The sequence below is a fragment of the Anabrus simplex genome, chromosome 3, assembly GCF_040414725.1.
Source record: "Anabrus simplex isolate iqAnaSimp1 chromosome 3, ASM4041472v1, whole genome shotgun sequence".
Classification (NCBI taxonomy): domain Eukaryota; kingdom Metazoa; phylum Arthropoda; class Insecta; order Orthoptera; family Tettigoniidae; genus Anabrus; species Anabrus simplex.
In genome coordinates, this window is record NC_090267.1 from 50,816,014 (window position 1) to 50,836,819 (window position 20,806).

A 20,806-nucleotide genomic window follows, 5' to 3' on the forward strand; every position below is an offset into this window, starting at 1 on the left:
GAGGACCCAGCCAGCCTCTGGGTTGATAACCTGACAGACAGATTATTATTCAAGAGAGCACAAAAACAATATTATTACGTACAAAATTAAGAAGCAACTAAAACCAAAAAAAGAGAGCACGCTTGCAGTTCTACTCTCCTTCACCCATCACAGATCTCCTGGCCAGAAAGAGGGCATCAGACTCGAAGTTGTTCACCCTGCCCCTTTGGGGTGGAGAAAGAAAGCTTTAATTTATTATTATTATATAATTGTAGTTGAACATGACTGTTAATATCTAAAGTGTGTTTAGGCAGTAGTGTTCCTTTACTATTTGCATAATAATAATAATAATAATAATAATAATAATAATAATAATAATAATAATAATAATAATAATAATAATATAGACCTGAACTGCATGTACCATGTACATGTACATGTTTTTTCCGGAATTAGGCAAAGAAAAGCTTGGGTATGCGCATTAATTGAAATAAGGTTGGCACCACTTCGCTTCAAATAATGGATCCTGACGAGAAGTCGTTCGGATGCAGGGTAAGAGGTGAGGTGCAAGAGGAAAGCATGGCTGCCGTGCACACACCTATCTCAAGTCTGAAGGCGAGACAATAAACGTCTGTTCTGTCCGTGGTGACTCTTACAAACTGAAGTAGTGTTGTGAAGTTTTAAAGTGGTAGGGCAACCGAGCTTTAGTTACACGTTTACTATAATTATAAGTAATGCATAATGAACATGGATTTGTTTCTTCTATCACGACTAATGTTTGTAATAAGCTGTACACATAAAGCGGCTTCGGTTGTGGGGTCATGTGAGGCGAATGGAGGAGGATAGGTTACCTAGGAGAATAATGGACTCTGTTATGGAGGGTAAGAGAAGTAGAGGTAGACCAAGACGATGATGGTTAGACTCAGTTTCTAACAATTTAAAGATAAGAGGTATAGAACTAAATGAGGCCACAACACTAGTTGCAAATCGGGGATTGTGGCAATGTTTAGTAAATTCACAGAGGCTTGCAGACTGAACGCTGAAAGGCATAACAGTCTATAATGATAATGTATGTATGTATGTTCAACATCAAGCAATTTAAATCCACGAGTGTAAACGGGAATCTTCGCGTTAATTATTTAAAAGACTTTGGACGTTCATACACGCAATGAGTTTTACAATCATCGATTCAAGGAATGTCTAATTTGTTGTTTTGCTTTGCCTTACTATTTGTTTGTTTATTTTGAATAAATTAGGATCTGTTTTTAATCAACTATTGCCCACTATTCAGTAGATAGCTTCACCCACCATGCAATGTCTGTTTATTGAAGTATATGTTCCCAAAATCTGTAATAGCGATGAGAGTTAGAATTTACATAGCTGATGGTTAGGACCGGACACATCTGAGTGTCTGGTTAGTTGGGGCATCACCAGATTTTGGTGGCTATATGGGGTCAATATCTTGCACAGTGGCCTCCGCTATACACACTAACAATGCGTATTGGTAGGTGTGTTAGTTACCAACTGATGCGCCCAAATTGGCACACGGGAGCAAAATGCTGGCAACCAAGAATGAGTTAGGTAGAAAATATGTAATTTAGAATAACGGACCATTTATATTGAAATTATGAATTTACTCATTTAGGACAAATATTCCAGGTTCCCGATGGGAATAAAAATTATAAAAGAACTACTGCAGGACAAAATTCCAGTACTTTGGCATCTCCAAAAACCATAAAAGTAATTAGTGGAACATAAAACCAATATTAATATGGCAATGGCAACAATATTATTATTATTATTATTATTATCAGGGATAGGTAAGCAAACCGCACAACAATATTGATGAACGGGTTGTCTACCCAACAGCATATGAAGATTATGATAGTTTCTTAAAACAAATTTGTATTCTTCTTCTTCACGTACCGTCTCCACGTCAGAAATTGGCGATCATCATTGCAATCTTTTCTTTCGAGGTTGCCATTCAAAACAGGGATGCAGAGTCAAGTTCAAACCATTCTCGCAAATTCTTTATGCTACACAGGATTAATTTCTTGTCAATAAAATACAAATTAAAGCTAATTTTCTTTCTTCTAAATTCTATCCTAAAATAAGGACGAGTGGATTATTTGACGGTGCACATTATTATTGTTGTTTGTTTGAGTCATCAGTCCATAGACTGATTTGATGCAGCCTTCCATGCCACCCTATCCTGTGTTAACCTTTTCATTTCTACGTAACTATTGCACCCTACATCTCCTCCAATCTGCTTGTCATATTCATACCTTAGTCTACCCCTACCGTTCTTACCACCTACACTTCCTTCAAAAACCAACTGAACGAGTCCTAGGTGTCTTAAGATGTGTCCTATCATTCTATCTCTTCTTCTCGTCAAATTTAGCCAAATCAATCTCCTACTGCCAATTCGAATCAGTATCTCTTCATTTGTAATTCGATCTATCCATATCACCTTCAGCATTCTTCTGTAACACCACATTTCAAAAGCTTCTATTCTCTTTCTTTCTGAGCTAGTTATCGACCATGTTTCACTTCCATACAAAGCCACATTCCACACGAAAGTCTTCAAAAACATCTTTCTAATTCCTATATCAATGTTTGAAGTGAGCAAATTTCTTTTCTTAAGAAAGCTCTTCCTTGCTTGTGCTAATCTGCATTTTATGCTCCTTACTTCTGCCATCGTTAGTTGTTTTACTACCCAAGTAACAATATTCATCTGTCCGACTCGTTGGCTGAATGGTCAGCGTACTGGCCTTCGGAACAGACGGTCCCGGGTTCGATTCCCGGCCGGGTTGGGGATTTTAACCTTCATTGGTTAATTCCAGTGGCTCAGGGGCTGGGTGTTTGTGCTGTCCCCAACATCCCTGCAACTCACACACCACATATAACACTATCCTACACAATAACACGCAGTTACCTACACATGGCAGATGCCGCCCACCCTCATCGGAGGGTCTGCCTTACAAGGGCTGCACTCGGCTAGAAATAGCCACACAAAATTATTATTAATATTCATCTACTTCCTTTACGACTTCATTTCCTAATTTAATATTTCCATTATTCTCGCACAAACAGTAATTACATATGGCTATTGCTAGCCTGGTGCAGACCATCTAGAAAGGCAGACCCTTTGATGGGTGATTGCATCTGTTGTGTACGGGAAACAGTGTGTTATTGTGATGAAGGCTAGTGTTGCGAGTGGTGCATGTTTCAGTGATGTTGGAGGTGATCAAACACCCAGTCCCAGGCCCAAGGGAAATAACCACTTAAAATTAAAATCCCTGACCTGATCCAGAATTAAACTCTGAGTCCTTTGAGCCAAAGTCCACTATGCTGATTATTCAGGCAATAAAGAGTGGATGCATGTGGAGTCTGTAATCGTCACCAGAGGTGCAAACACAAAATACTAGCGCGAGGAAAGAGGTCAGCACCAGCAAAAGAATGTTCAACTGCAAGATCATGATTTAACATAAGCAAGTGTCCCTTAAAATCTGTTCTGTTACATTTGCAACTTTTTGGAAAGTGCCATAAATTGCGGTAAAAAAAAAAACCATCGACAATGAACTTTGATGATAATGATGGACACAAGGCCAATAGAATATGTAATCAATAACAAACATGGTTTCAGACAAATACATTTTTAAGAATTATGAAATGATCCACTTCTTTTGCCGGTCAGTGTATATAAATTACATGCTTCTACGCTTCTTCTTTGGACCTACAAGAAGCAAACATGCACCCTCTTACGCACCCATAATTCCTCATGATTAAGGAATATAATAATATACTTTATATTGTATTATGAGAAGAAGAAAAAAATGACGAGGTAATTTTTGCCCATCATTATTAAAACTACTGAAGAGTGTCTATTTCATGAATACATTCACAGGAAGGAAGCACATTGGCGGAAACAACCATCACTTTATTGCTTTCGTTCATTTTCCTTGTGGGTCGCTCTGGTACATGTATCGCGTAATCCGTTACTCTGTGAATCCTGGCAGCTTATTACTGTTGGAGAGAAGTTGTCTATTTATGTGTTTCGTATGCTTTTTAGTCTTTATATCAGTGCGTACTTGTCTTGTGTTTAGTGAGTGTTATGTGACTGATTAGTCTACGTGTGCAATTTCTTTCTTTAACATTAATATTTACTCTATGGATGAAGCTGAGGAAGAAATAAATGTAAACTGTGCTTAATTTGTCGCTTATTTTATTCCCCATTTTATTTTAAACTTAAATACTGAGTTCCACAAACTTACGTGCCGAAGTTTTCTCGTGTTGCTGTTGAGCAGAGCCGTACAATATGGGAAACCTGTTGCCAAAAAGGCAATACTGTTTTCTTAACATGGAAGGATCTACTGTATAGTGCAGGGCCTCTCAGAGTGCATGCGCCCGTGCACTGCGACTTCACTAGGTTGACCAGAGTGCAAACCCCTACTCCACTTCCCCTACACCTGTCTCACCCATTCGGCCTGTCTTCGCCTCCTCCACCTTCCCCGCTGATTCTCACCTCACTGCAAAATGTTTATGTGCGGTGAGCAGTGACACTGTTGTATGGGACAATGTTACCTATATTAAAACACTTTTCTTTCAATTCGGTTTGAGCAGACAACTTATCTTCTCTAGCTCTTCTTTTCCTTTACCTTTGCAATGATACCAGTTATGCCTAAAACAAGGGACTGGCTGACAGCTATTCTGAGAGCCTTCTTTAAATATCAATCAGAAATAGTTCTACTCGCACGCAATCTAGTTTTCGTACAAGTCAAAACAGGAAAAAATACCTTTCACATATGCATGTGGAACCAAACATAGAAATAATCTTAGCTGCTTGTCGATGCAGCTTAGGAGAATCTTTCTTCAACAAATTCTCGTAGAATTTGAGCAAAGCCTTTGTATTGGAAAATAGATCTCTTTGATTAACTTATCACATAATTATTGTCCACAGATTAAGCATTTGGCTTTATCGTCACGACTGAGAAAAAAAAACGAAAGTTCCCAGTTCGATTGAAATGGATTTTTGGAAGTCTAGCTTTCTTTGAAACAGATTGCCCCATTATTATGTTGTTGTCTTGCGCTTATCTATTTCATGCCGCCTATCACCGAACGCTTCGTCCCCCTCAGCACACTACCATCTGAGTCAAGCCGAGTTGAGCCGAGTCGGACCGATGCAAAGTGCATGGAGCTCTTGCGCCTTGATTTGCACGCATGAGATTTTGGGCGTTTGAGAGGCCCTAGTATAGTGGATCGTAATTATTAAGTACACAAATAAGCTTTCATAATCAAGCAGGATAAGAATATACAGATGAGTTATTTACACAGTCAGGGACATGAAAGAGATTCATTAGTAGCAGAAGCAGAAATAGTGGAATGAACTGTTCCATATAACGTATGTCGTGAAGATGAATAACGAATGATCAGTACCAGCTGTATGTGGAAATGCAGAAAATGGAATATGCAATAGCTGCTCATTCTAAGGAAATTATAATACATATTATTCAGAGTAAAAGCAAAATTCTAACTCAACAAATATGTGGTGGTGGATGTCAGCACGGATGAAATGATTAGAATTAAAAAGTTAGAACTATTCCCTTTCATTCACTAACAATGGTCTCTGTTTTGCCTTCAGGTTTTCATAATCACAGTATTCTAACAATACTGGTGTGCCCTGAATATGAGATTGTACTGTGTATGAATTTATTTTATACAGCAGTACTGTATTTCTACGAATCCTAGATGACGTGTTTTTTACCTCAGAATCTCGTGAAAATCAAGGGGTGTCATTCATTCACGACCGAACAGTAATGAACACCACTAGCAGCTACTACGGTAAACACGCTCCTTCTTTTCACCCCAAAACCCCCCTACCCCCCGCAAATACGCCCACACAAAACTCGTTGAAAATCAATGTCCGCCTCTTTATTATACATCGCTAGCTGCGGCAATCAGTTGTACAGTGTATCTGTGTAACATCACTGGATCTTGGGAAATAGTGAAGAGGGAGAATGATATTCTACTAGCCTCTACAAAAACGTTTCTCAAATCCGCAGAATGGCATCAAAACATGTGAGCCTTTGAATTCTTAGAAAGGCCACGGCTACTCAGTGGCATAATTATAACACGTCTACTATAGCTGACGCTTAGTAAAATTGAATTTCCCATACAGCAGGAAAGGTTTCGTGGTGGATCGTCATATTGTAAAGATACATGTTACAAATCTCATGTTATTTCTTAAATTTAAATAAAAAACTCTTATGTATTGAACAGGTGGAATTTATAATCTAGTATTATTATTTGACTTTTGTAAAGATACCGTATTTCCCGACATAATCGTCGCCACCGCGTAATCGTCGCATCCTTTATTTTCAACACAAAAATCGGACTTTAAATATTTAATCGCATAATCGCCGCACGTCCAAATTTTGTTCACCAATCTGGTTAACAGGTAAATGGAACTGCAATTTAATTGCACATAAATGTGTAATTTAAACACGTGTATGGTTTATGGGCAATTTGGGAATACAGTCACATTTGCGAGATGTTGCACAACGTATAAATAAATAATACCAGTATATGTACGACGCATGGGTTACCGGTAGGCTATCGGCAGTTTGACAACGTGGTCGTGAGACAGTGTACAGTTTATTCACCACCTACATATTATGAGTTCTCATTTGAAATACGTAAGGCTGTAAGTTATCGCTTATCGGCAACGTCGCCAGGAAATACCGATACCAACACACACTTGTCTTCTAGTAGACAAGAGGTCTGATAGAATTCTGCGTTATTACAACCACCCGCCCACCGGCGCAACAGTCGCGAAGGACCTTGGCCTAGCAAGCCACCACTGCTCAGCCCGAAGGCCTGCAGATTACAAGGTGTCGTGTGGTCAGCACGACGAATCCTCACCGCCGTTATTCTTGGCTCTCTAGACCGGGGCCGCCATCTCACCGTCACATAGCTCCTCAATTGTAATCACGTAGGTTGAGTGGACCTCGAACCAGCCCTCAGATACAGGTAAAATTCCCTGACCCGGCCGTGAATTGAACCCGGGGCCTCCGTGTAAGAGGCAGGCACGCTACCCCTACACCATGGGGCCGGCTCCTGCGTTACTGCGCACGAAGTGAAATCCATGACGATAACGCAGATTTCCACGGAATTATTCAGCTCATGGTCAGCCGAATTATTTACGATGTCTCAGTTGTCATCGCTAGACTCTTATCTTACTACGTCATAAGTGTCCGGGCATGGGATGAAAACTCTTACCCAAGCAGTCAAGATAATTATTATCCAATGGTATTAAATTTTTATTTTATAAACTCATCAGTAATATAATGTAAAATCATCAATAACTGGGAAGAAATATTCACCTAATGACCGTATGTTTAAAAGAAATTGAAAAAATGAATGTTTGATATTGACGTCTCGGAACACGGTCAGCTACAGTAGATCTACACCGCGCTAGCTAGAGCAATGTATGAAGACATCCGTGCTCCGGTTTGCGAGTTTTGCGCAAGCACACTAGTGTGTCACAACCAACAAGCTCAACTGATAAATTGCTGCATGCTTCCTTGCTGCCTACCAGTACTGGCTGTTCTGGAATGGACAGATAACAGATGCAATTATTTGTTTGTGACTGACGTGATTACAGTAGACATGTGTGCACGAGAATTTAAGTTTTTAATTTGTGTTTGGGGTGTTTGTAGAAATAACTTGTTTTAATAGTGAACAATTACGGAAAGTCATTTATATTGCAAAACATTAACGTGTGAAGCATTTATAAGCGATTATGGGTAAATATAGAAACTATTTTGCGGGCTTCAAGCTAAGCGTAATTGCTTTCGCTGAACAGCATGGGAACAGAGCTGCAGAAAGAAAATTTTCAGTGAGTGAAAAGTTGGTGCGTGACTGGCGGAAATTAAAAAAACAAGCTAAAAAGCACAAACCCTTCTAGATGCGCGTTTAGAGGTCCTAAAACAGTGAAGTTTCCTATAATTGACGAAGAAGTGTTTATGTACGTCAATGAAATACGTAGCAATGGCTGCAGTGTATCATATGAAATGTTACAAATTAAGGGACGGGAGGTAGGGCGCAAACACAACATAACTCAGTTTAAGGCGAGTCGTGGGTGGATTACGACGACACAATCTGTCAGTGTGAAGGAGAACAACACTAAGCCAAAAGTTGCATGATGATTACATGGACAAGATCGTAAATTTTCACCGATTTGTCATACGTTTTGCGCAAGGAAACTTCGTACTTGCTTTCTCAAATCGGTAATGCCGATCAGACTCCAATCTTTTTTGATATGCCTCGCATCAACACTATTGCTCTAAAAGGATCACGGAGTGTATTAATGAAAACCAGCAGTAGTGAGAATTTGCGATGCACGGCAATGCTAGCCATTACAGCTGACAGAAGAAAGTTGCCGCCTTACATCATTTTCAAGAGGAAAACGATGTCTAAGAATATAGTTTCCCCGTGGAATTCATGTAGGAGTGCAACCTAAGGATTGGATGGACGTAGAACTCATGCTGGACTGGGTTAAAACTGTGTGGGATAGAAGATCCGGTGCACTACCAAACAACCAGCTCTGCTTGTTTTAGATAGTTTCCAAGGTCACCTAGTGAACGAAGTGAAGCAACTTCTCAGTAAAAAGAAGACACGACAGATAGTCATTCCTGCTTTGCAGCCACTAGACGTATGTATTAATAAAACCTTTAAAGACCACTTACGTTGATTTTACGAGTGGATGACGAGCGGCGATCAGTAATTGACACCCGCTGGAAACATCAGCCGTTCACCCTGGGACTTATGCTCGTGGGTGATGAAGAGTTGGGATCTTATACCACTTGAACTAGTCTCCAAGAGCTTCAAAAGGACTGGGATTTCGAATGCACTAGACGGATCCGAAGATGACGCAGTGTGGCAGAGAGACGAAGAATCTGATACTGGTATTAACAGCGGCGAGGACGGCGCATCAGATACCGAAACCTGCGATAGTGACACAGAAGATTTGGAATAAATTGTGTACCGGTAAGTCCGTATTTCACTACAAAGTGATAATTTTTTGCAAGTGTAATATTTTCACTTTAATACTCAAATTAATGACAATATTTATTAACTTAATACGTTCATTTTTATTTTCATGTTGGAAAAACGTTCGCCGAATTGGTGCGAATAATTATGAATTTTGTTTTAGACTATTTTAATTATTTTGATGTATAAACGCGAGTATTACGTGCATCTTAAATTTGTATCAAATACAATTTAGTTATAAATTTTTTGAGTAATACAAATACTGGTATTAAAAATTCTGCGTATAATGGTCGCACCCTACAATTTTTTCGAAAATTTTGGTATAAAATGAGCGACGATTATGCCGGGAAATACGGTACGTCGAACAGGCATTGTCCGCAAATTTTCAATGGTTTCTCATCAATATTATGATGCCAATTTTAAGTTAATGGTTATTAAATGTGCGGAAATGAAGAACAACTGTGTAGCCACGAGAAAATATGGCATAGGCCCAACTGAAACCAATATCTGACGTTAGCGTGAAGACAAACATACCTTAAAAAATTTGTACTGTACATAAAATGCATTAAGTGGTTCGCAACAGGGATGCTTTAAGGAAGCCGAAGATGAAATCGTGAAGAATGTGTGTGAAAAACGCAAGGGTGAAATGACCATACAACGGCGCAATAAACCTGTTCATTGACTTTCAACACTTGCGCCGTTGTTAGGCCTATACATCGCTAGCTACTGAAGTCGGCCGAACCCGACAAGCGAGACGTGCGTGAAGAGGTAGCCGATTGTACCCGACGTTTAGTAAAAGTAGCAGTTTTATAGACAGCAGGAATATTTTCCTGATGGATTGGTGTATTGCAGAGATGCGTGGAACAGGTATTGCTGACAAATTTTCAATGGGTTCTCTTTGATATTATGATGCCAATTTTCAGTTAATGGTTATTAAACTCATGGAAATAAATAATAATTGTGCAGTCGCAAAAAATATTAGCATAGCTAAAGCCAACATTCGGCATTGGCACGAAGACATAGATAGTTTTAAAATGTGGACTGTACAAGAAAGGCATTCATATGCATTTACAAAGTACTTTTTAAGCCTGATTTAATTTTTTTTGAAGAAAAAAGCAGGCATCGTCTAGGATTCAGAAAAATATGGCAATACCTAAGTTCTTACAGTAGTTGTGACGTGAGAATTCTTGAAATTTTAAATCTGGCATGGTGGGGAAATATTTCTTGAATTTCCATAGCAACTTTGGCTACAATCTTTAGATGAAGATGACAAACAATACAAAATGGAATTTCCTATAAATAAATTAAGCTAATCACCGGGAGTGAGAACATTTTTCAACTAGATTAAAAAACAAATTACCACTTAATAAAATCGCTTAAATACTCAGACATATTGAAATTTTGAGTTGATTCGACATTACTGCTAATGTAATTAAGTAAAACCACCATGTTATTTACCTCGATGTATAGTATCTCCGATTAAACATACTGTACACTGAGGTCTGAGTAGTCATTTATCGAGCAAGTTTTAAAAATGTTTGATCTCCGGGCGCACATTAAATGGGCATTTCACTGTGTGTTTCAGATCTATCTATAAAATATAATTAATATGTCACATCAATGACTTTGGTTGAAATTTCAGCAAAAACCAGTGGATTTCACTGCTTTTTATGTTCGTCCAGTTTGTCTATTGCAAATGGTGTCCAGTTCATTATAGAGATAAACCATCTGTCAGAACAAGCTTTATTACTTTTTTCTTGGGATCATAGACGTAGCTGTTTGCTTTGAAGATCTTGCTCTCATAGAAGGGTTTGACATTCTGAATATCAATTGTCCTTGCCTGGAAAAGAAAAAAAAAATCATTATGACCAACTACTAATGGAACACAATATTAACAGCTTTATTATTTTCAAAGACACATTTCCACAGTTGTGCTCGGTCGACGACAGAGCAGTCAATTTTTTTTTTAACAATCTGCTTTACGTCACACCGACACTGATAATCTTATCAACGATAAGATATCTATTAGGTTCAACCTTTTCAATACGAATTAGGTACGTGTTTATGTTACAAATTCCTTTTATTCAACTTTGGGACAGGTTTCGACATATATAATGTAATCATCAGCCATAAAAATTAATCACAATACATAAGCAAAGACATAGTCTGTAACTGACTATTCACAACATGTGTCATAACAGACCGGTCCCAAAGTTGAATAAAAGGTATTTGTAACATGAACACGTACCTAATTAGTATTGAAAAGGTTGAACCTAATAGATATCTTATCGTTGATCTCAGTTCAATACGGAAACATTAATGAAGTTCATATCTTATGGCGACAATGGGGTAGGAAAGGGCTAGGAGTGGAAAGGAAGCGATTGTTGCCTTAACTAAGGCACAGCCCCAGCATTTGCCTAGTGTGAAAATGGGGAAACCACGGAAAACCATCTTCAGGCCTGCTGACAGTGGGGTTCAAAACCACTATGTCCAGAATGCAAGCCCGCAGCTGCAAGCCCCTAATCGCATGGCCAACTCGCTTGGTCAGTGCAGTCATGTTCAGTACGTTCATTGAAATGTATTCCAAAATTAAGGATCATAAGAATGTACAGGTAGTAAGAGCTTTGAAAACTGACATTAAGTTTAGAAAGACATTTTATCTAATGTATAGAAAGCCTGCGGCAATCTCCTCCTTTCTCAATGGGACTAACAAGTTATATCGGACAGATTTAGAACACAATATTCTGAAATTAATGGAAATAAAAATCCTCAGCCTGTTCCCAGTCACTTCTTACAAAATTGTACAAAACTATTTTAAACCTCCTAGTCAATATTTTACGCCCAATTAAGACGGAACTTCATACACAAATAGACATGTTTCAACCTGGCATTGGGTCATCCTTTTCTTCCACCCTCTTTCTGATTCTATTCTCCAGAATCTTCTCAAACACCTTTACACAATGGCATATCAATGTGACTCCCCTATAGTTCTTTTCTATTCCCCTTCTTGAAAATGGGTATGATTACCCCCTTCTTTCAATCTTCAGGGGTCTTCCTTTCCTTCCATACTACTTTCAACACACGATAAAGCCAATGTTTCCCTACTTCTCCTGCTACCTTCACCATCTCAATACTCACTTCATCTAACCCTGGGGCTTTCCCTCCTTTCACCTTGTCCAGTGCTAGCTCCACTTCTGCCCATTAAAGTCTTTTTCTTCTTCCATATTTCTTACTTCCTCCCTGCTTCTACTTGAAATAAATTAAAATTAATGAAAATATGGATCACAAATTTTTAGACTAAGGTGACAAATTCTAAAACCAGTCTTGCTGCTGGTTATGTACCATTCATTCTTACTCCACATCATCTCCTTCCCCAGTATCCTCACTAAAGACAAGAAACTGGAAACGAGGTGTTAAATTATTCTGGGGAGAGCGTACTGTCCATAACTGAGGACAAAATGTCACACACACGATGTATGGTGCAGAATACTGGGCCCATCAGAGCAGCGAGGAACAGATGCTTAATGCTGCTCAGATGATGATGCTGAGGATACTGGACATCACACTTGCTGATGGATGCTGTAATGAAGATGTCCATGACAAGATCCAATCAGCTTTGTGAACAAAGTCTAGGATCAAGGATGGTGTTGGTGAGGCCATGTTCAGAGAAGAGATACAGCAAGTACGGCGGGCAGGAGAACAGGACGGCCCAGACTGACTGCAGAAACCAAAGACCTTGCTTGGACTGTTTGCTGATGATGGTAAAACACAGAATGCAATGGAGAATAGCTTGTTGTGTCACGGACCTCACAATGGGATTTAAAAAAAAAAGGAAAGAAATAGTCTACTACTAGAGAATGCAGTTACCTTGTCCATGAAGTCACGCTCGCTGATCTCTACAACACTAATAGCATCAGCGCCATGCAGACATCTCATGTATGTCAGCTGGTCGAGTGTCATCTGCCGTAGGATGTAGTATAGAAGTTCACTGTTATCCTTCCGGTAGTTCAGGTACTTCTGGAATGACTGTAATACACATATACACAGAGATATTAGAAAATATAGTTAAATTTATTAATTGAATACAACTTCAAATGCATCAACCTGCTTACCCCTCAAATCGGGAACTTGTTTCATCAAGTTCTGACCCTGAGTTAGGCATCTTACAGTAACCAATGCATCGCTCATTTAAAGTTCAAAATCCATTAAAGTAATTTGTCCTTGTTTTTACATCCCACTAACTACTTTTTGACAGTTTTCGGAGACGTCGAGATGCCAGAATTTTCTCCCGCAGGAGTTCCTTTATCTGCCAGTAAATCTACTGGCACGAGGCTGACGTATTTGAACACCTTCTAATACCACCAGACTGAGCCAAGATTGAACCTGCCAAGTTGGGGTCAGAAGGCCAACGCCTCAACCATCTCAGCCACTCAGCCTGCTCCATGAAAATATAAAAGTAACTTTTAACCTTGGAGTCACAATGGTTGCTTTTGGGTTCTTAGAACATTACGTAACTTAACTGGCAAATGTCAATGATGTACAGTATGCTGCAAATATTTTTGCAGGAAAGGCACTTCACAAACGATTTGTTTCCCTTGCAATTGGACTGACAACGCGTGCGCTTTTCCTGTCTCTCAGTAATCTCACCTGGAATAAGAGTGCGGGCATTTGCAATCCTAGTTGCTGCATATTTCTCTATTTTTATTTTATTTTACATCGCATCAACAGAGATAGGTCTTATGGCGACGATGGGATAGGAAAGGCCTAGGAATAGGAAGAAAGGGGCCGTGGCCTTAACTAAGGTACAGCCCCAGCATTTGCCTGGTATGAAAATGGGAAACCACGGAAAACCATCTTCAGGGCTGCCGACAGTGGGGTTCGAACTCACTATCTCCCGAATACTGGATACTGGCCACACTTAAGCGACTGCAGCTATCGAGCTCGGTGCTTTTGGGTTCTAGCCAGATGTTAAAGGTTTAATGGTCTCCCTGACATCACAGGAATTTCCAGGTGAAAATTCCACCACTTTACAGCGACTAGGAAACTTCACTCAACAACGTGGATAGTATGTAGCTAAGCTACTGCACCGATCATGTTACCGACATTCGTACAAATATACCACATATACATGAATAATGCATGCACCCTAATTTTAGGAGAGAATTTTAAAATAAAATAAATTGCTGCTAAAAACAGGCGTGAGCATTGGCAGGAAGGTCCCCAGAATGACATTTTGTTTTGCTACTGGCTTTACGTCGCACCGACAGACAGGTCTTGTGGCAATGATGGGATAAGAAAGGGGTAGGAGTGGGAAGGAAGCGGCCGTGGCCTTAATTAAGGTACAGCTCCAGCATTTGCCTGGTGTGAAAATGGGAAACCACGGAAAACCATCTTCAGGGCTGCCAACACTGGGATTCGAACCCACTATCTCCTCGATGCAAGCTCCCAGCTGCACGCCTCTAACAGCACGGCCAACTCGCGAATGAGGAGATAAACGATAAGTTAGGAATGAATAATGGAATCAGTCATGGAGGGTAAAATGGCCCTCCATTGGCTGTATCTAATAATTAAATTAATAAGTAGAGGGAGACCAAGACGATGATAGTTAGAATGTCTCTAATGATTTAAAGATAAGAGTTAGAGAACTCAATGAGTCCACACCGCTAGTTACAAATAAGAGGATTGTAAAAGGCATTTAGTAAATTCACACAAAATCTTAAACTGAACTCTGAAAGGTATAACATTTATCATGAAGATGTATGTAGATATTTTTAGTGCCTATTTAAGCTGCTTAAAACAGGACTTTTAATACCTTCAGCCTACTTATGACCAAGAAATGTACTATCATGTCTTATAAACAAGACCATACATTATTCTATTTTAGACAAATATTTTTTGCTAGTTGCTTTACGTCGCACCGACACAGATAGGTCTTATGCCGACGATGGGATAGGAAAGGCCTAGGAGTTGGAAGGAAGCGGCCATGGCCTTAATTTTAGACAAATAAGCCTGCATAACTTATTAAAGACCTGCCATTAATATCTTTGAAAATGTACAAGACATGTTCTCGGAATAATTCTCAAAGCAAATACTTACATTTCTTATTGTCTTCATGACACTGTACTTTTGAGTCTCCACAAAGCATTCCAACATCATCCGGATCGCCATGTTAACATCATCTTCTTGAACATATTCCCTTAAATGCATTCGAGCATTTGCTTCTGCCATTCGGATGACGCTCTCGATGTGACGAACTGTGATGGGAAGACTGCCTGTTGTCTGGTGAGAAGGAAAAAATATTAACAGAAGTCAAAAGGAAGAAGTTTTTATTATTACAGATACCAGCAGCTAGCAGTGAACTTGACTGCAGCAAAGTATCCACAGGAGAAGAAGGGATGAGTGAAGCAGGGAAAAGGTGTCTGTTAGAAAACACTGACACTAACTGTAGAAGCTCTTGGACATAGGCATGCCTCAAACCCCTATACGGCATTTACTCATTTCATATTATTACATCTTAAATTCGTTGGACACAATGCTATTTCAACAATCTTACCTCATCTCATTTTAGCCCGCCTGAATTTATATTAATAGCACACTCAACTCAGGGACCGATTACCTTGTCTCGAGCATTTAAACAACTGCCGTCACCACACTGTTCAATCTTTCAATAAAATCAACACAGATTAATAATGGAAATACTGTGTGCTGCGCTGACGCACTTCAACAATCTCAGGGCAATTTCAATTATCTCTTTCTGGACAAAACATTTAATTCACATATTTTCAAGCGAGAAATCTACTCTAGGAATATCCCAGAAACCAAAACTGACCATGTTTCATACCTACTTCATTCCAATTCTCACCTATGGACTCGAAACATGCACCCTACATAACAAGGATAATAATAAAATCCAGTCAACAGAAATGAAATTCATCAGAAGAATGAACCAAAGGACCGGGAAAGACAAGATTAGAAACAAAGAGCAAGGAAGCTGGCATCAAAATACCTGTTACCGAGCTTTTATGAAGATGCAGGCTACAATGGTATGGACATATTATGAGGAAGGACATGAACGAGTAAATTACTTTGACAGAGAGGTGAAGGGGAGAGGCTAATAGGAAGGCCATGGAATTGATGGATAAGCAAAGTGAAATTGGAAATCAGCAAGAATGTCAAGTGGGAGGACACAGAGGAATAGAAACTATAATTTGACAGGTAGAAGTGGCAAGCACTTGTACACCACACCTGGGAAACTGGAGCGGGAAAATGATGATGATTTCTTACATTTTTTCTGAACAGGACAGCAAGAAAATGCTTGCTTTCTGTGAACTACACATATTATTTGCTGATTTCAATTTACATGTTTTTTATATTTAAAAAATATTTGAAGTGGTGTATGCAAATATAATTAAAGTATCAAAACTAGCAGTCTTGCCTAAAGCTAGTAGTACAATTTACTCAGCAGACACAACACCAGGAGCCTTGCAATGCAAATACTGTCTTCAAACATACATTTCTACAGAAATGTTTTAAGCTCAAGTAATATGGCGGAGGAGTGGAGTGGGCAAGTGCACAGCTAGCTGCGGGATCTGTACTTGATATCCTCAACTACTTACCAGGGACTCCTTACGCAGCTGGCCATACATGTTAGCAACCTTCTGCTGGTCCATGTTCTGGAGTTTGGGGTGGATATTTTCACGGGCATACACGATGTACTTCTTAAGAAGCTCCTGTGGTATCGGCTCTATGTCAGCCAACATAGGATCCACAGGGTGTACAACTTCTTCTTCATTATCAACCTTCGATTTGGGGTGATGACGGATGTGTGACGCGACAACAAAGTTGGCTAAATGCTGGTCCTGAACAGGGTCCACTTCATCACGAACAACACACAGGATATCAAAACGTGACAAAATGGGTTCTGATAGATTCACCTAGAAAGAAGCAAAGAGGCCAAGGTAAAACTCAAGTTAAAAATACACTGGCATAGATCACTTTGTAAAAATGAACTCAATTGTGAAACACCAATTATTAGAGGAAATTGTTCCATTAATTATGTTAATTTTTGCATTAAAGCAGTTTCTAATGTGTTAACAGATGAGTCACGATTATGCCTCCAGTTCACCGTATGGTAGAGAGAGATTGTGGAGAAGGCGTGGGGAGCGATATTCACCTTGTAACATCTCCGAGAGGTCATAATTTGGGGGTGGCTCCATCATGGTATGGGCCCAGATGGAAATTCTTTTCATCGATGGAGATGCTTTGAATACACACTGTTACATCGTAGAGGGGTTAGCAGAGCATGTAATCCCCTATACTGCCTTAGTCGGTGAAAATTTCATCCTGAAACAATAATGCATGTCCCCAGGCTGCTCACTGCCTGAAGGAATATCTACGCAACATCAGGATATGAACAGTAGACTGGCCAGCTTGCAGTCCAGACCAAAATGTGCGGCGTCACAACTTTTGACACCAACAACCAAATCATCTTCTTAACATTTGTCCCGCAATGAATCAGGTTCCCCTGTTTTGCAAACCAATCTCCACTTGGTAATAAAAAGGGCATCATAGATGAACGTAGCTCATGTCTTTTTGAAGGTGATCAAGCCAGCGTTTCTTGGGCCGACAACACGGCCTATTTTCAGATGGTATGATGTGAAGTGCCATCTGTACAATAGAAGATCCTTCTCTACGCATTACATGGCCATACCACCGAAGTCGGGTCTCACGCATCTTGTTTACTATCAGGGCAACTCCCATGATTTTCCAGATTTCTAGGTTGGTGACATGATCTAGCTGGGTCAGTCAAAGTGACCAGCGAACCGCATCTCCATGACATGAAGTGCTTGCTCATGCTCGACTGCTGCTGTCCAGCATTCTGAGCCTTACAGAGCGATTGGATGAACATCAGTCCTTGGACTTCAGGTGGATTGATATCCGACGATCTCAGAGAACACCAGTAGTTTGTTACCACTTCATCCAGGCCACATTTACTCGTGCGTCTGAAATAGTGTTACAACTCAGCGTTTACCAAAGAACCAATGTACTTAAACTGTTCTACTTTATTGAGATCTTGGCCATCCATCTGAATGGTTCCATTTGTCTGCAGACCACACTCCATGTACTCAGTTTTCTTGGTATTCAGTTGAAGTCCATGTGCTCTTAGTTTTTTGTTCCACTTCTTAACCTGCTCTTGAATCTGTTGACGCTCCTCAGCAGCCAGTAGGACATTATCAGCATACAGGAGTGACTATGGGAGTGATGACTGGATATCAGAGGTGACTGTGTCTATACACAAAAGGAAGAGAAGCGGTGACAGGGCAGATCCCCAGTGGACACAATCCGAATGGGGAATGGCGCTGAAATTGCAGCAGGGCATCAGACGGCGCTGGAAGAGCTTTGATAGAGCAAATTTATCCAATGGACCCTCACGGATGCCGTGTGATCAAAGTGCATGCCAAATCAGTTCATAAGGAACACGGTCAAAGGCCTTTTCCAGATCCAAGAAGGCAATGTGGAGTGGCCTGTTCTTTTCCCAGAGTCTTTCCATAAGCAACCAAATTGCATGAATGGAATCAATCGTTCCACATCCTTTCACAAATCCGATGTTGACAATAACCCGTACGCGCTGATCTATAATGCGTTCAAAGAGCTTCATGGCATGACATAGGCCGGTAGTCTGCGCAATAATTGACGTCGCCTGGCCTGCTAGATCGCCCGATTTGACGCCACTGGACTTCTTCCTATGGGGCTATTTGAAGGATGTAGTGTACGTTCAGCAACCGGAAAATCCTGAAAGCCTGAGAATCCTTAACACCTACAATGCTACAAAGAGACTGAATGGCAGTTTAACGGCGTGCTGAAACGTGCGTTACTGCAGAAGGCCATCTATTCGAACACTTACTGCGTTAACAGGCTGTTGCTCAGTCAAGCAGATTCCAACGCTCAACCATTCTATCCTCGTCCAGCCCTGTTTATAAAACATCCACATAAGCAGCCCTAATGGCCTAGAATATTGACAAAAAAATATAAAAATAATTAATTAAATAAATAACCCACGACGTAAGGGCATTCGGATACACTGGCTCTGTGGATGATTTTCAAAGTACAAAATGCGAATAAATTTTACAGGCTCAAGTAGAATTTGAACCCACCTACAAAACGCAGCTGTATTAACAGCACCGCACTTAACCAATGACACCATGGGGACTTTAGCGAGTAGGTTTCCAGAAAGCCTACTAGATGGACTACTACTTCTGCTTCACAAATGCACACACATTTTCTCTCAGTATGCCATCGCTTTTAGCGTTCATTTCATACCCTACTGAAAGCTCATAATTGGCATGTACTTTTTCCATAACTGTACGACAGTTTGATGCGCCTATCACATATGATACATGTTTTTGCAAAGGTAATGGTGCAGCAAGTGATTAATTCGTAGTTCGAAGTACAATGTCGGCCCCATTACCGAAATTCAGACTTTTAATTCGAAACTGCCTTTATTACATTTTAAAACAATAGTATGTTACATAATAATTTAAATTCAAAATATATCCGCGTCATGATAGAACACATCTTCCGGAGTGTGCAGGGGTAGCTCTCTGCACTTTCACACACTTCAGTGTGTCTACAGTGTGCTTCATAACTGCTAAGTTCGAGTGAAATCGGAATTCTTTTGTATTCAGCGCTTTAAGGAATGGCGTAATATCATGCAGCAGGCAGCGTGTGGAAACAGAATCGGCAAACACTGGTAATGCCGACAGTTGACCAAAAAGCGTGGCTCATATAATCAATTCGTAGGCACCGAACAATATTGTCATTACCGACGAAACTGCATTACTTTCTTTTAATGCTGAGCCCAGACGGTCTTATGGTTTTAAAAGTGCCAGCCGGGAAATCGTACAAGGTTGGGGTCATTATACTGTGTTGCAATGCACACGGAAGCGAGAAATTTCCTCCCCTCTTCATAGGAAAGTTCGAGAAGCCACAATATTTTAAGGGCAGCAGGCACTTTCTGTGTAAGTACAAGGTATCTAAAAATGCAAACGGTAGACTAATCAAAAAAAATAATGCATTTGCACAAAGGAACCAGGAAAATTTATCCTCATCTTTGAATCATGTGATTTTTTTCCTTCGTTGCGTGAGGTTATGTTTGTCAGTGATTTATCCAAGTGCATTATTTGAACATTGTAAATGCACCTTGTTGGATACATTTTGGAAATAGATTTTTTCCATAACATTTGAAAGATTTAAACTGTGAATCAAGGTGATTGCAAGCATTAATGGGTCTTAGAATACTTTGTGATGCGGCAAGTGTTTATATTTCTGAAGCACAAGAGAAGTGTCATGGCGGGAAATCGTACAAGGATGGAGTGCCTGTATTGTGTTGTAATGCAGAAGGAAGCAAGAGACTTTCTCTCCTCATCATAGGAAATTTTGATTAGCCACGATGTTTTAAGGGCATCAGGTACTTTCTGTGCAAGTACAGGGCATATAAAACGCATACAGTACTGTAATCCAATGAATAAAGCACTTGCACATGGGAGCCAATATAGATTTCTCCTCGTCTTTGAATTGTGCTTTTCTTTCTTTCATTGCGAGAGGTTATGTTGTCAGTGAGTTATCCAAGTGCATTATCTGCATACTCTAAATGCACCATCTTGGATGCATTTTGGAAATAACTTTTTTTTGCTAGGGGCTTTACATCGCACCGACACAGATAGGTCTTATGGCGACGATGAGATAGGAAAGGCCTAGGAGTTGGAAGGAAGCGGCC

At 40.0% G+C, this 20,806-nt stretch overlaps 1 protein-coding gene across 1 annotated transcript in view; it reads right to left on the minus strand.

Annotated features, from left to right (window-relative positions):
- Positions 1-10,741: 10,741 nt before the first annotated feature.
- Mcm2 (DNA replication licensing factor Mcm2) overlaps positions 10,742-20,806 on the minus strand; it is a 78,433-nt gene continuing 68,368 nt past the window's right edge. The window contains exons 10-13 of the mRNA XM_068226792.1: positions 16,647-16,964; positions 15,127-15,309; positions 12,898-13,056; positions 10,742-10,870 (exon numbers count right to left, since the gene is read on the minus strand). Of these exons, the coding sequence (XP_068082893.1) occupies positions 10,742-10,870; positions 12,898-13,056; positions 15,127-15,309; positions 16,647-16,964 (789 nt within the window). The remainder of the gene's footprint in view (positions 10,871-12,897; positions 13,057-15,126; positions 15,310-16,646; positions 16,965-20,806) is intronic.